The sequence below is a fragment of the Empidonax traillii genome, unplaced genomic scaffold (assembly GCF_003031625.1).
Source record: "Empidonax traillii isolate 1590-97213 ecotype Southwest subspecies unplaced genomic scaffold, ASM303162v1 scaffold254:size1037790, whole genome shotgun sequence".
NCBI classification, from domain to species: Eukaryota; Metazoa; Chordata; class Aves; order Passeriformes; family Tyrannidae; genus Empidonax; species Empidonax traillii.
Genome location: NW_020955447.1, coordinates 592,879 through 609,626, shown reverse-complemented (window position 1 = coordinate 609,626; position 16,748 = coordinate 592,879). Strand labels below are relative to the sequence as shown.

The window sequence follows — 16,748 nt, the reverse complement described above, 5'->3', positions numbered from 1 at the left end:
AGATTGTGTCTTAGTAACTTCACTTACACGAGCAATACAATAATCCTTGGGATTTTCTTTTTCCAGACCGTATTTTTCCAGTGCTTCAATAACTGCAAAGTCTGCAGTATCTGTAGTGGACAGCAGGATTGTCTTGTACGGTATATTTGGTTTTAAACTGTCTGCATAAATTCTCAGTGTCCCACCTTGGAAACAAAATGGAATTAACAATGCTACCAGAGAATAAAAAGACAGACATGCACTCATTCATTATATTTGTAACAGAATGTAAGAATGAACACCTTCAGAAATCATTCTGTCAATCCACTAAGACAAGAGAAGTTACATAACATCCTCAAAATAAATTTATCACTGCCACTGGTAAAAAACTCCAGTGATACTTCTTTCATTTACCTAATCAAGTCTTTTTCCCAGTGTTTCACCATACTTGGTATTACCTGAAGTAAAAATGAAACAGTGACAATGACTGGTTGAAGAACAGACCTTTCCCATCTTGACAGGAAGTTTGTTGTGACCTTCAAGAATCTCCTCTGTCTTTAAAAAGCTCATTTGAGATTTCCCTCAGATGATGTTTTCTACATCCCTAACTCTTTCTTCACTACCCTTCCATGGACAGAATATAGCATTTGAGGTTTTATCAGTACTAAAACTGCTTCATTTGTTCCTTTCTAATGATGTTTATACAACCACTGTTGTTGTATCCCCACCCCATGAATGTGAAATACTTAATCACTGTTATTCACAAGATCTACCAGAATCCTTTGTGCAGACCCGAACAATCAGTCCTTTACACCCTTTATTTGTGCTTCTGATTGCATTTGCACTTTCAGGTCATTCAACTTGTTCTTAGTACAACAAATGACAATTATTTCAGAACGCCGCCTCTGTTTGTCAAAATACATCCTTCCTTCCTTTCCCAGTTCAGCACTGCTAGCAAGACCAATGAGCATATTCTCTCCCACCAATTTGCCATGACTGAAAGCTTTGACTGGCACTCATCACAAAACACTCCTTTGGAATCTTACCTTCACAAATTCTGCATTCAGTTACACCACTGATAAATTAGCAATGTACAAAAAATGCTGGAGAAAGCAAAAGTTAACTCAAATTTACAGGGGTTGCTGGCCTTCAGAATATTCTCTCAGGAAACAGTTTACTGTTTATAACTTAATGAGAAGAAATCCAAGTACCTGAGTCTGGTCTGCCATCAGAACTGCGAAACTCCTGCATTCTCTTCTCTAGCTTTTGCTGTCGCCGCCGTTTCATAACCACCTCAGGATTGGATATTGTGCGAGTGAAGCTGGTTTCAGGCATATCTTTGTAAACCTCAGCTGCAAGGCGAAAATTCTCACTGCCAAGTTAGTTTAGATAAAAATTAAAAATTGCCATTAAATGCCTAAAATACATATATCCTCATTACTTCACAAAGGATAGAAGGGCAGTAGGATCCATATACATAGGAGCTTCAATTAAGTTATTGGTTTCTATGTGCATTTCACTTTTGCTAGGGTTAACACTGTTCATGTACCCCTGCGCACTTGAAATAAATCAACAGTATTGATAGTTGCTAGTTTTCAAAGAAAAAAGAGGCCTTCTACCTCTTAAAGATGGAGGTGGGGGAAAAGGCAATAAAGAAACTTTACATTATACCCCTAACCTTACTATGATTTACAATACTGAAAAGCACGCAGAAGATGAGTTAGCATGTGCTTGCAACTCGTACTTTATCTTTTGGTAATGCACTTAAATACAACTACAATTTAATTTTAAAAATATAAGTTTAAACCACTTACATATCATCCCCGTGAAGAAGTCTATCATCTTTATCTGATGCTTGTCGCAATGCCTCTTTTTCACGCCTCTTTTTCTCTTTTTTTTCCTTTTTTGAAAGAGTTCGCTTGAAATTCTGAATTACTCCCTCTTTTTCTTGCTTTTCAGGGCCATTACTCTGAGCTTTCTGAAATAAATGAGTTAAAGACAACTTTCATCAATTTTAGTCCAATGAAAAGTTAGTATCGGTTTTAACTTCCCAGAAGAATCTGATTAAGACATATTATCACTAACACAGAAACAATACTCCAGGCAACAGTACTCCATTACACAGTGATGGGACTAATACTCTTGAGAATAACAGAGAAGGCAAATACAATCTCATGTTCCAAAGCAAGTATGAACTGATTCTACTCAAGAAAGAAGCAGAAGAATGTTACTTGAATAATGCTGTCTACTTGGCCTAAAAGATTAACTGAAGGCTGCAAAACATATTTCTGCCTCCTAGTAAAAATAACAACACTGTGCTTAATCTGCTTTCGAGACACCCGTGTTGGAATGTCACATCAGAAAAAACTGCAGAAGGAAAAACATTACAGAGGACTTTTCCCCTATGGTGTGTTTTTCCGAGTTGCCCTTCCAGTGTTCCCTAATTCCTGCTCCTTGAATACATAAGACACCTGTAATCCTGGCTCATTTGCCTTCTGTAGATAGAGTACATTAAAGAGCATGAGAGGAAGATGATGCAGATTTTCTTGTTTCTATCAGGAAGTGAAGAACACAGAGAAGGAAGACTGAAGATCATTTAATTCAATGAATAGGAATAGCAATGTTGGTACGTGCCATGCAAGACATCATTAACTTTCCCTCCCCACCTGTAACATGAACGTATCCCTGTAGCCAACAACGCAGTACAAGCTCGTGTACCCAAAGCACTTTTAAAATTAGCAAGCTCTAATTCCAAAAGCAAAAGATTTAGTGCTCAGCCCAAGATGAAAAACTTGCCTTAAGATAGCCCACACTGAACAGCATGTTTTTCATAGCTATAAGCATTCAAGCTACCTAAAACATATATAATTACATGACTTCAGGAGTCAAAGTCTAATCTAATTTACTGTTTAAATTACTAATATCAAAGGAAACCTTTGTATGGCTGATGTTGGCAAGTCTCTCATTTTCCATTTCAAAGACAAAAAAAATCCAAAAAAACCCAAAAAACAAACACCACCCCCCCCCATAAACAACAACAACAAAAAAACCCTCCACAAAAGGAAAGAGTTTCCCATCAGTTTTTTCAAGAAACAGAATGTGGTCTAGGGAGGTAACAATTTTTAGTTATTTAACTCCCTCTGGCCTCCTCTTTTAAAAGCTTCGCAAGAGGCAGGATATGCATCATATTCTATTTGAGAAAATTTTAAAGTTTAAGTGTCTAAGTTTTCTGGGCATGACATGCTCCAATACTAGACAGCGACATGAATCACACCCTCACAAGCCATCTGAAAGATCACAAAAATGCTGTGTGGCAAAGATGCATTTTAAGTATTTAAAAATACTTACTCCTGATAGGAAAGGTTGTCAGCAGCAGTTGTTTTCAGGAATTAAAAAGCAGAAATTATGTTTTGCTGTATAAGCAAGTCCCACACAATTCAAAACTGCTGTTACCACTAGCATGCTCTGCAAAGACTCACCTTTGGAGGAAGTGTATCATTTTCATTCTTGAGGACAAACCTTCCCTCTCGATCGTCTTTGTTCCAGTTTAATTGCACAACAAGAGGCTTCTCATCTACATCTAATCTTCTTTCTTCTTCAAAAAAAAAAGAAAAGCAGTTGCAGTTATTTGACATCTCAAGAGCCAAGATATTTAGAAAAAAGTTAAGCTCTTAAAAAACCAAAAGCTTTACTTAACAGTACACATCAGTGGATGTTATCTTGTTAAGTACAGGGCTAGAAAGCAAGCCTGGGAAGGCGGAAATGCATGTCCCCTCTTCTAGCAACGAGTCTCAGAGTAATCTATCTACATAAGCTAACAGTTCCCATAAAGTAGTCTTGAACAATGCCTTTCTCAGAACTAAGGCTGGGAACACAGGATTATCACTCAGGAAGAGAAGTAAGATCTAGAGTTACAATGTTTCAGACTTTAGAACATAATGAGACTACTAAATACTAATTTTCCTTTTACTTTAAATTAGAATGCAGTCTGATTGTGGCCCAAGAAATAATATTCTAAAAAGACTGCACAAAAATAAATGAGATTAGAAAATTAAAGAAACCATAAAACCTCCCCACTCCCCCCCAAAAAACCCACCGTAATGCACATATACAAACCAAAATTTCGCTTAGTGTATTACATCTATTTTAAGTATATGGAAAAAATCCAAAAGAGTGTTTAAAAACTTGACCAAGTTTTGCCATTTGATCTCCCATTGAGAAGTAACAGACTGTACATAGGCATTGCAAAACAATGACATCTTTGCACTTATTTTTATTTAATAAGAAACTCTCCTATTGATTGAGGCACCTCTCATGCCTCAATCAGGTCTAAAACATCAGGAACTTGCTCTGCAAAGCAAATCATTCCATTTTGACCCCAGGCACAGTACTAACAGATTTTTAAAGAAACCTGAAGCAGAAAAAAAACACATACTATTCCTTCTTTAAACCAGTGACGACACAGGAACTTTTCCCTAATCCCATATAACTCACACCAGGTCATCATTCATAGATCATTAAAACTTATATGTATCCCAATAAAGTTCCATTTTGTATCTTAAATTATTTGCAGTCTTTCATATGGAGAATTTAAGGTAATTCAATGATTTGTGTAAGCTTCTGAAGTACAAAAGGGGAAAAAAAAAACCAAAAAGCTATTTTCTCCTGTCTCAACCACACACATTATCACCTTCCAGCCTGAAGGAGACAAATGGTAGCAGTACCAAAGGCTATTTTGATATCCAAGCTCTTCACAGGTAACATTAAAGGATCTGTTTAAGAAGCACAAGGGCTTCAAACTAAGTTTTACCTTCTACTATGTTGAACTTCCCACAGTTTAGCAGTAAAACAACATGTGTTATAAGGCTACCTATCAAACGCCCACAACTTCAAAAACAGAGGGTATACTCTTAAGTGCTCCAAAATTAACATTTCTAGTCTCTTACTATAAATTTAGTCTTTAACCTACCAGTCCTAAAAATAGCAACTCTCTCACAAATGTCAACAAATAAACAGGATGCCAGGCACAGTATTTAATAGGTCATAATCAAAATTTACATAAACTGCAGGTCTGATATGCGTAATTACATTTTTAAATACACCCCCTCAAAAAGCAATTAGCAGCAACATATTTAAGGACAAAACACTCAAGTCTTATGTGGTTCAGAAGCTGGGGGCAAACCTAAAGATATTTTGGCTAGGGGTAGACAGGACGGTGGTGAGGATACAGGAAGGACTCCATGAATAAATACTAACCGCCGCTGACATGCACTTCGTAAAGCGAATATTTAGGGGATGACAACATTCGCATGTCTGGTCGAAACTTCTCCGCAAGAGTTTCTATCACATCTTGAGTTGTAGCAGTACTAGAGACACGGATACATTTTGTTGCAAAATTTCCAGCTGCTTTGTCTTGAAAGTAGAATCTCATTACTCCATGAAACTCCAGATCCTGTAAAGAAATAAAAATATGAAATCTGAGTGCTGGCTAGCAATTATAAGGTTCAGAGTTCTTTTATTGTTTATTAGTTACAAAAATATTATGAAAATATAAAACATTCAAATATCACAGTGGTTTTCAAAATTTTCATGACTGTAGAATTAACAACTAGGACACTACAAACTTGAAAACACAAGAATATCCTGCAAGAAGAAATTAAGTACTCTATATTACTGGAAATATTGAGAACTCAAATTTTTAGGTATTCAAATTTACAGTTATTGTTGGGAGAATCAATAAAACCTTTTTTTTCCTAAACCTAGAAACACATCTTGAAGACTGTTTTGTTACTGAGAGCAGGCCCCCATATCCCAAGTCTCTCTGTTGTGCTCAAGGAACATCAGCATGTCTCAAAGAGAACAGTTTAATGTCACAGAAGTCAAAGAATCATCTTTTCTCTCCTCTTTCCATCGCTTCATGCATTCCTCTCTCATGCTGGCATCTGTTTGTCCCAGAAACCACCTCTTCAAGAAGCTAAATTATTTGATATGCTTGTATTTTATGTTTTCAGAAGGGTTAGTCTTTAGTACAGCTCCCTAAACACTCTGGGAGGGAAGAAAAGCTCCAGGACAGACACAAGGTAAAGAAAGGGGCTGCAACTCTCAACCAGGTGGCTGCACTACAATGACAGTCTGTCAAGTATTTTGCTCAGCCTCAGAGCCCTCTGCTTCACTCTGCAGCCTACCAAACGGCAGGAGGATACTGTCTGCTCCATCACCGATCCAAACACCAACTCCAAATTCGAATTTCAGTTTCCCAGTGGACTCTACCTGGCCAACTCTTGCCCACTGCATAAATCCCAGCACTCATGGGGCCCTGCACTCAAGGGGAATCAAGGATATTCAAGTCTCTAATTGACTTTGCCAAGTTTACTCTCCAATTCAACAATAATTACTTCTGCCTTCCCCTTGAAATAGACAAATTTCAAAAGCTTCTGTTAGCTGGACACCCTCAGGTAGCTGAATGCAAAGCCTTTCAAAGGCTTTGAAACAGGTAAATCCTCTGGTGTCCAGCACAGTGACAGATTCCATGCTAAGCACAGCCCCTTCCGGCAATACATCTGATCACGACACACATCACAACATTTTTTTCAAGATCTAAGAACCTAAAGTATTTATTGGAGCTACTCTCTCATTCAGAAAACCTTCACATGAAGAAAAGAAAAAGAATATTGAAAAAAAAATTAAAAAGTCAAAGAGTTACAACCTACACTAAGACAAACATTTGTTTCACCTAGATACATGCAGAAGTACGCACTGTTCTTCCCAGAATACTCCCAAGTCTACATCAATACAGTAGCAATACAATGCAAATGCACCACAGACCTAGACAATGGCTGACTGTGTTTCATTCTGTTATCCCCACAACTTAAAGAATTAATCTTTTGGAGCCTGCACTGGTATGTTCCCATAGAACTATCTATTGTACTCCCAAACTTCCTTCCTGCAAGGGGTTACAGTTTTCACACTCCTCACTTCAGGCAATTCCCACCCTCGCATACACTCTGAACTTAACTGCAATTATACAAAGGTGGGTCTCAATTCTTCAACCCTGAACATTTTTGTAACAGCTACTACTCATCTCTGAAAAGCATCCTATCTACTTCATTTCTTGTCTTTAATTACCTATATCTAATAATTAACTAATCATCCATACAGGGAACCACCTCTCTCAAGCAGAAGGCTACTATATGACTCCTGAAAATCCTACCTACCATAGCAAACTGGAGCCTCCTTACATGTATTCTTGCTAACTCCTTCAGTGAGTTCCAAAAGGTCTGAGGCACAACTTCTTTTCAAAGCTCTGTTACCTTTCCACAACCTATTAAACTGACCATGTGTCCATGAATTCTACACGTGTCTGTGAATTCTACAGGTTAATGCAGTTCCTACTCTCATAGACAACATCCCAAGTAAACATCCTTTTTAGTACTGGCATCACACTGCACTTACATCCAGCCACCTGAATGTGTCCAGCTAACAGAGTCATTACATACCACTTAGTAAAATTACTTCACCCTTCACTTCCTATAGAGCTATTGGATGAACACCGTCTGGTTCTAGTAACTTGCTTTCATGCAATCCATTTGTTCTCTAAACTCAAGAAATGCTGATTTGAAAACATTGCTCAAATTCTTTTGTTCTATCTTACGCTTTTATATTTTACTTGTCAGACTTTTAATCCTGACAATTTTCCTCATATGGGTACTACTTTAGCTTTCCAAAACTATCTTTGCCTGACGTTCAGCCACAGTAACTTCCCTTCACACTTCCCTTGACAGCTGGCATGCTTTTGGTCTGTACCTCCAGCATGGCATCTTTAATTCTCAGCTGGCGGGCCAGTACTTCGCTACTACTTGCCCCTTGTAGCTTTAACAAGCTTTCCCAGGGCAGGTATCCTGCATCTCCCACTGGGTTGGAAAATTGTGTAGTTCCAGTTCCTGCAAGAAAAATTAATCTAAGCAGGCCATGATCTCCAGTACAAAGAGTAATTCTCGCAGGGAACATTTTGAGCCACATCCCACACGCTCTTTTGGACCAAGTTAGAGGGTTGCCTCTTCTGTTAAAACTCCTTAACCACGACGCTTCACAAAACAGCCAGAGTATTTTTATAATAAACTTAAGGTTTTGATCCACAGGTTTGATTACTGCAAGACAACAACACATAAGGTTTCTACAGAAGTATCATGAAGCACAATCGTGTCTCATTTTGTAATATTTATTTCCCATTTACACAAGGTTTTCTCTGCCACCACCTCAAAGTAGTGCTGAAGCAAGACTTAAGAGAGAAAAATAAGCACGCTGCTAATCTTCTTCAGGTGTTATGTACTACATACAGAGGTAAGGTTCCATTTGATTTTTCCAATTTATTTTTTTTCAAGGAGAGGAGATTATTTTACTGAGGACACATTCCATTGCCTATGAGCCATGCTTTTAATCCCATAGTTTTTTTAACAACACAGCAGAGACTGAAGAGCAAGGGAACACACATCCATTTAGGGAAGATGTAGAAAGCAATTCAAAAAGCTTTCTAAACTACCATGGGGTTTTTAGTTATTATTATTATTATTATTATTATTATTATTATTATTATTATTATTATTATTATTATTATTATTCAGTGTTTTGCTGTTACAACTTATTTCTACTTCTGGACACTAAAAAGATAGAGGAGACAAAACTGCATTCTAAACTGGAAGATACAATGTTTGTATAAAGGAAGTTTTGTTTTCCTTTTCTAAAAGAAGTCATGTGTTTTTCTAAAGAATCACCGTTTGAGTTTTGTTCCATTGCTTTGACAATCTAGGTATGAAAACAACTCAATGCATTGACCACTCTCCATTTCCCCACATCCTCTTCTATGGCAGTTTCTCAAGCTGTATCCCCACAGCCCATGTCCTGCTTCTCTTCACCCCCCTTCCCCATTTTTCCCAAAGTTTTCTATTACAAAAAAAAAAAAAAAAACAAAACAAAAACCCAACCAACCAAAAAAAAAAAACACCAGCAAAAAACCCCAAACCAAAACAACCAAAAAACACACACACACAAAAAACAACTGCACAACTGCATCAGCATGTTCTACCACTTCCCCAGATAAAACTCTCTTTAGTTTCACGTTTCATTTCCACTATGTTCCAAATCGTACCTCTGGATACCGCTAGAATATCACAGTATTTAAATAAAAGTGTTTGGTGACAAGGAAGTAACCGATTTCACATTTCCAAAAAATCAGGAAAGGAGGAGACTATAAAAACAAAAAAAAAAAGCCGTTTAGTATTCATCATTATTATTAGATATCTCATGTCTGTGTGTTTGTATAGCTGCAGTTCAAGCCACATTGAACTTTCTGACTACATGCTTAGCAGATGAATACCAACATACAGAAGCCAATGCCACCACTCACATCCAGATAACAAGGTAGGCACTACAACACTCTCCATTGTAATTCTGCATTAAACTGTTTATTTTTCAGAGGCATCCTCAAACTCATTTACTCCTGAATTTCTTTGTCAAGAGGGTTAGACAGGGTTACTGCAGTTGATAACATGAACTTGTGTCAAGAGAAGAGGCAAAATAATAAAAATCACTTGTCCCAAACCAAATAGATACACAAGTATCTATTACTGTCTAATACATTCTTGTAAGCAAAGAAATATCCCCAAAACATTTACAGATCTCTTAAAACCATCTTTCTCTAAAGATATTAAAAAGCAATTAAAATGTTTTCTGGATTTCAAGGGTGACTAATTACTCAAGTGCATGAATACCCAAATTGCTCTCAGGAGTTTAAATGTATCATATTTTAGCTCTCTGATCTGTCCACACATTAGGTATTTTAGGTTTAGGTATCTGCTGTGCAAGTTCATAGCTCCTTATGTGAGGATACACAGATTAGTCTTCAGCTACACAAGTACAGTCAATTTTCACAGAATTTTAATTCTGATCATCTATACTGTAAAGTACATTTTAAAGAGCACCTAGCAAAAGTCAGCTTTTTAGGCCTTTAGAATCATAAAGGCTTTTCTCCTTAAATACAAAGCCTATCACAAGAACTTACAATAGTTTCCAAAAGTATATCCTACTGAAAAGAACGTTTCAACTTACATAATAATCGCCAGTTAAGCATTGTTTCTTGGTTTTACAAACAAAAATAAGCTGCACCCCCTCTTCATTAGGCACAAAGAAAGAGTTTACAAAAGCACTTCAAATACCTAGTTACCAATTTTTGCATAAAGTCAATGACAGGCACTAAATGCTTCAAAACCAATTGCTTCAAACCAATTGTTTGATATTTAAATTCAGTTCCCCGTTACTTACTCTCAAATACTTTAGAGCAGTAATCAGTAATAAGCAAGGTTGCTCATGTGAAGTTATGTTATAGAGAAGTGCAAGTAAGAGATGCAGAGGAGAGCACCTCAAGCTCCCCTCTCCAATTATGAAGACTGATTACATATACATACAAAATGTGTTAATAATTACAGAAGACAGAAGTGTTTAATACTTTGGTTACTTGAAAATCCCAACAAAACACAATCCTTTCCAAACCTCTCTTTCTGCCAATCATCCCACTCTTTTCATACAAGAATATCATAGTCAAGAAGGAATATGAAAAACAAGTAGAAAGAGATAAAAGGACTGTGCTGTAAAGGAAGTTTGGAAAAAGTCCGCAATGTGACACAATGGGATTTTTGTAGCAGCGAAACCTGGACTTCCTGAAGAATGAGAGAGGCTTCTGCAAACAAAGCAGTAATATCCAGGAGCCACCATCCATAGCCTTGCTCACATATGAGAAAGGAAACACCTCCTTTAAAGTGTCAGAGGAGATAATGAGGGAGTATCACAACATGTAGGGCAGAGCAACGAGTGAGATGAAGACTGCTATTCCAACAAGCCAAGAAAAGACTATTCATAGGCTTTTAAACTGCTATCCCACCTGTATCAATCACAAAGCACTATATCCTTCAATACTTAAGCATACTACATGGTATTCATTCTGTAAACTATTCAATCTCTGAAGCAGTAGAGAATATACACGCTTCTTTTCAGAAATCCTTGTGTGTACCCCCTCCAAGAGGCTATCTCTGATCTCTCATAGCTGCATTGATAACACTGTTTGCCTTGCAAGTGCATTCCGCATGACTGCATCTAGAAAATACCAAAACCCAGCATTAGGAACGTTCACATCTTTCTTCCTGCCACATTCAAATTCCGCAGGCAAAAATCTAAAGACAACTAACTCCTAACTAAGCTGCAATTACTATTCAGGTACACGTACTTGTTGCTCAGGAGTTTTGCTAATAGAATATAAATAACAATAAAACCAATCCATGGTGGAAAAATTAGAACTAAAGCCCATACTAGTTGCTTTCAGATGAATTCAGGTCACAAAATTGATTTAACAGGTCAGCACAGCAACAGTATTATCACTGCAGGATATTCTGAAACATTCATATAATGCCTTTGTACCTGATCTGTTGTCAGTCGACACAATAAAATGGAATTGCTTCCTTTCCAACTCCAAAATACACATGTATGCAACAAATCTGTGGAATTCTAATGAATACGAGGATATTAAAAAAAAAAAAAAATCAATCCTATAAGATTTTAAAACCCACTTAAATCACCAAGGGACTAAACACTGAAAATACATGATGGTCAGGTTTCTAGCATTCATTCCCAGAAAAGAATCCTCAACTTAAAACTAAAGCATAGGTAATCCTATTAAAAAGGAATTCCAAATACTTTTTAAGAAATCCTGGTAACTGTTATAAACTGTTTTCCAGTGTAGCAAAGAAAAGCAGCATTCTTGCTAAGCTACAGGTCTTCAGATACCTTGAAAAAGTGCAGCTTCGTGATTAAAGACAGACTACCTTAAATGGTTCTAAAAGAAAAGAGGAAAAACAACATAGATGAAAAACCAGCTCCTATAAAAAAATAATTTTCATCAGCTTTATTTCCCCTTTCAAACCTTTGACACCTGGATTAACAAAGACTTTCCACTACAGAATGACTCATTCTGCCACAACAATTTACAGACACTAATCTTCACAAAAGCAGGACCAACAGCTGAGCTTTCTGACAGAGAAAATTGTCAATAACCCACAACACAAAGATCATAACTGAGTGAAACTCCCTCTTTATTTTCCTGAGGAAAAATACAGCTTAGGAACAAGTCCCATTACAATACGAAACAAAACCGAGATCAAAAACCAAAAGCTACTCCAATATATTTTCACAATATAAATGCAATGCAGCAAAGTCAATGCAAAACACACTGCAGTACATGACAAATACTACACAAAATCTTAAATCTAAGGCCAAAATTCAAATCTAATAACTAACACATACTCTAAAAAAGGATTAACTTTCATAAATACAGCCTGAATGCCCATGCGAATGTCAAATTATCAGATATAAATATTTTACTGTATACTTTATATGCATTGTCCTTTCTTCCCATCACCTATCTGCTCTCAACAGCAAGACTGATAAACATAATAATTCTTGGGATGAAACAAACATTATTGTAATCTTGAATATTTCCCGCTGAGTTATACCTCACAGATCAAAAAATGAAATTTCAAAACAGACCCATCTACATCAGGTAGATGAAGCAAAGCATTTCCTACCAACTTGAAAATAAAACAAAAAAGATGTTTTCAGAATAGTCTTTTACCAAAGCCAGGTGGCTCTGTGGTACAGCCATCAACCATACTTCATTCGGAATACACTGAAATTTTCATAAGCTTCTACGAAGGACATTGTTATACAAACAACATGAAGTGTCTTCACATAAGATTTATGACTCCAGAAGCAGCTACCATTAAAAATTAAAAAAAAAAGCCAAACCAAAACAAAACTCCACCTAGGGCACTCCTCAAAAGCATTACAGGCGTTAATTTCTAACTCTAATTTTCAAACCCAGAGTGAGTGATCAGCAAAATCTGCACAGCACTTGCAACACACAGCTGCTGCCTGCCACCTGCAGGGTGTGCTTTGTTAAGCTGCGGTGGACAGCATCATTTACACAATCAACCAGAGACCACACAGACTTGTTCTTTGTACAAACCGAAACCTGCTTAAGTAAACTGAAAAAAAAAATCAAACCAAAAATGTTTTCAACAACAAGCATTACCTACACTTCTGTAACTATATAATCATTCATTAGACTGGTTAAATTCAAAATACAACAAATAAAGCTACAGGAGGTTAAATCACACCCCAAGGTTAAAGCATACCACCCTTTATAAACTGTAGTGATGTTGGTATCATTAATGACCTTAATACTGAGGATCTGGCAGCAGATACTGCCACCAGTTACTCTGAAAGAAAGTATACCCCCAAAAAAAGTTTGTTAACAAAGTTGTTATTATTAGGAAAAATGTTTGAAGGAGGTGATATGACAAAAACACAAGGGAAAAGTAATTGACACACATTTGGTATACCTAAAAATACCCTGAAAGTCTTCAACAAAAACAGAGGTACAGGCAGAATTCAATCTTATTTGAAACTAGGTGAGGAGCCAGTTGAAACCAAAACAAAGCCTCCTTTGAATTAGTCATAACATATTTAAAAGCGAGAGGAAAAATAATAAATACTAATGGGCCTCAATAAAGTATTGCTCACCTTTCTACTATCAATCTATAACCTATCACCATTGTGGAACTAAGAGCCAAATGCTTCTGAGCAACTCCAAAAGAGGAGTAGTACAGATGATCCCCTAGAGCAATTTTCACATATGTATTAAAAAAATTTTGAAAATAATTAAATTTCTCCATACTATTTATTGTTTTAAAGATTGTTCCTTTTGAAGAGTCACATTTAGAGGAAACGAAACAGGTTACTACATCCCCTTCAAACCAAAATACAACAGGAAGATTGAAGGAGAATGAAAGTTCAGAGACAAAGTCTGATTTTTCATTGGCATTGTTCCTTGCCAACCTGCAGAGTTGCAATCCCTGTATTTAAAGCATCTTCAGGCATCAATCAGGCCACAAAAAAGACTGCTCTTACTCATTTTAACATTAGAAGTGTAAACACACAGTCACTTTAAAGCAACAGAAACTAGTGCTGCAGAAAGCACTTCCTCATACTGACACATTCCCATCTCCTCTCTTACGCCAGGCTCCAGCATCCTGCAGCTGTACAGCAACATGAACTAGGTTAACTCAGAAGGTATTTCCCCTCCCTTCTTTCAGTGTGGAGGAAACTGTCAGCTGGAGGAAACTGTCCTTCTTCTAGCACCTTGTATTAACTTGAGGGAACCATGAAACAACAACCTCTGCCAACCTAGACCCCTTATTCCACTTCTGCACTAGCATCAGCACATACCTGACTCCAGCACTATAAGCCAGAAGGCACTTTTTTTTCTGTCTTAGGCTACGCTGGCTTGGCATGCTGTGAAGTCTTTGCACAGGTCAGACAAGAGCCAGACCAAAGAAGGCAGCAGAAATGTTGCAGCCTAGCAGAGACCGACAGTCCTGATGAGCTAAGTGGTAAATGTAGCTTATTAGAAGAATGGCAAATCTCTCAAATATTTTAAAGACTTATTCCAAAACATATGGCATTTAGAAAAAGTAATTTTTTACAGTCACAAAATGAATGTTTACAATACTGTAATCTTAAGGGCATTTCTATAACAGAAATGCTACAGAAGTTGCTAGATTCTGGAGTTACATGATAATTTCCCTACAACGTAAGAAGATTGCATTTTTTACCCTATAATAAAACTCTGATACTTCTTAGAAATAATCTTAAATTCATAAAAAATAAAAACAACTAGTTTTCAAATTAATATGTGAAACCACTAAAAGTTGAAAGAGGTATCTGTCTCCTCTTGAGTGAAAACTAAAAAATGTACTTACAGCAGAAAGCTGCATTACCAAAAAAATCATTTTCACCAGCAATCAAACTCACGAAGCCTAGTTTCTTGTGGCTGTCTTCCCAAAGCTGATCACAATTTCGTTATAGGTGGCACAAATAAAATTATTCCTAACATTTCCCTCCCACATGAATTCTCTAGTGCCCAGAAGTACATACACTACATTGCACAAACTAAATCCAATGCCTTGTCTCTGACCACTTACTGCGGTCACATTCCCAACATGGGCTGGAGGTTCATTCAAAGAATCAAGAGATCAATTAAAACCCAAATTTGACAAGCTGGTACCCACTGATAGGCTGACACCAATGACTACATAGAGCAGCTCAGAAACCAACCCCTCTTCAACCACCTGACATTCACTCAACAAAGTATTAATTTTCATTTGCTTTCAGAATTTTGCTATTTCAGTATCAGGTTTTAGTCTGGATGCAATAGGGTGTCAAAACAAACCATTAAAACATGGTCATTTTTACATAATGCAACAAGGGGTCACGTCATATATTTATGATGACAAAGCCAGAAGAGGCTGAGCCAACTTCTACTCTGCAATTATAAACTCGATTGTGCTGCATTAATATCTCACTCCTGTGGGATGAGCTGGACTCTGCACTATACAGGGTTAAGACACCCACCTACAGTGACTGAACTAGAAAAACGGAGGGGGGGGTGCTATCTGATACTCTGCATGCAGGAGCTTTGGCAACCAGGCTAATTAGTCAGGAGTTTACAGCAGGAATGCTAACAAGCCTAATAGGAAACAAGCACCTGATTCTCCTGGAGTAGACAAACTGCAGCCCAGAATCTACATGAAAAAAAAACTGAAGACAAAAAAGAAATACCTCAAAACTAAACAACAACACCAACGAGGTAGAAAAAAAAGAAAAACCAAAAACCAGCACAAGACCAAAATGTACTTAGATCTCAAATTAACACAAAATCTATTCTTGACTACACCTAGTTCCCTAATGGCCTGCTCTATCCTCTGAGGTGGGGTGGACCCATTTTAAAAACATTTTAAAAGGAGCAAAGTATTTATTCTTTTCTGGGAGACCTTGGGGTAGCTATGGATATGAAGAATTATACAACCAAACAAAACGTGAGAGGATGCTGTGGCAGGCCAGCAAGGGATTACTGTGCATATAAATTCGGGAAGAAAGGGGCCTCAAATGCAACAACCCCTCTCAATTTGTGTTCTCTTGTTTACAGCACTTGGCAAGAGCCCACTGCAAAACTGACACTGCTGAAGGTTTTACAGCAGGTCAAAATCTTGCCAAAAAGCACTAACACAGGAATTGTACTGGGCTGTTGCCAGTTTCATTAACCTTACCTATTTTACTACCCCAGAAGACATTAATGTGCAACATTTAAATTTGTTCAGTTGCACAATTATTGTTGAACTGTCCTGGAATTCAGTATATTATTATTAAATTAATACATTATTGATCAAATCCATACATTCTGATCCAAATCCAACTTTTGACTGGATTTCAAAAAGTTTTTTTCCAAGTAAGTTAGGTTAGTCTAGCAGGTTTGAAGTAATAATATAATTTCAAAATATATCCCTAAATGCAATTTTGTTGTAACAAATTCTATGCAAATAGGGCAAAGAACTTCTTTTTGAACTATTATTCTCCTCCCTACATGAAACACATACCTTCCCCTTTCCTTTTTAAGCACAAAACAACCACACTTCAGGCTATGGAATAATCAACATCTACAATAATAGTGCTGAAACAAAAACCAAACTGAAAATCTACACTGTGGAATGAAATTTAATGAGATAACCTCTGTCATAGCCAAAGACACACAACCACAGTGCTTATATGTGGCTTCATCTAGAGTAAACACGCACACAAGCTAAGACATCCTTCTACTTCTACCATGC

General features: G+C 37.0%; 1 protein-coding gene across 22 annotated transcripts in view; it reads right to left on the bottom strand.

The window, feature by feature from the left end:
* Positions 1-16,748, bottom strand: part of AFDN (afadin, adherens junction formation factor) — a 122,864-nt gene that overhangs the window by 80,615 nt on the left and 25,501 nt on the right. For 16 of the 22 annotated variants that reach the window (XR_003571795.1, XM_027889111.1, XM_027889128.1 and 13 more), the window contains exons 2-6: positions 5,236-5,431; positions 3,459-3,574; positions 1,794-1,957; positions 1,191-1,351; positions 28-185 (exon numbers count right to left, since the gene is read on the bottom strand). Coding sequence is in view for 21 of the 22 variants with exons in the window: in XM_027889111.1 (XP_027744912.1) it covers positions 28-185; positions 1,191-1,351; positions 1,794-1,957; positions 3,459-3,574; positions 5,236-5,431 (795 nt within the window). In the remaining variant the exon portion in view is untranslated. The remainder of the gene's footprint in view (positions 1-27; positions 186-1,190; positions 1,352-1,793; positions 1,958-3,458; positions 3,575-5,235; positions 5,432-16,748) is intronic. The other 6 variants (XM_027889110.1, XM_027889117.1, XM_027889118.1 and 3 more) reach the window with 1 other exon arrangement.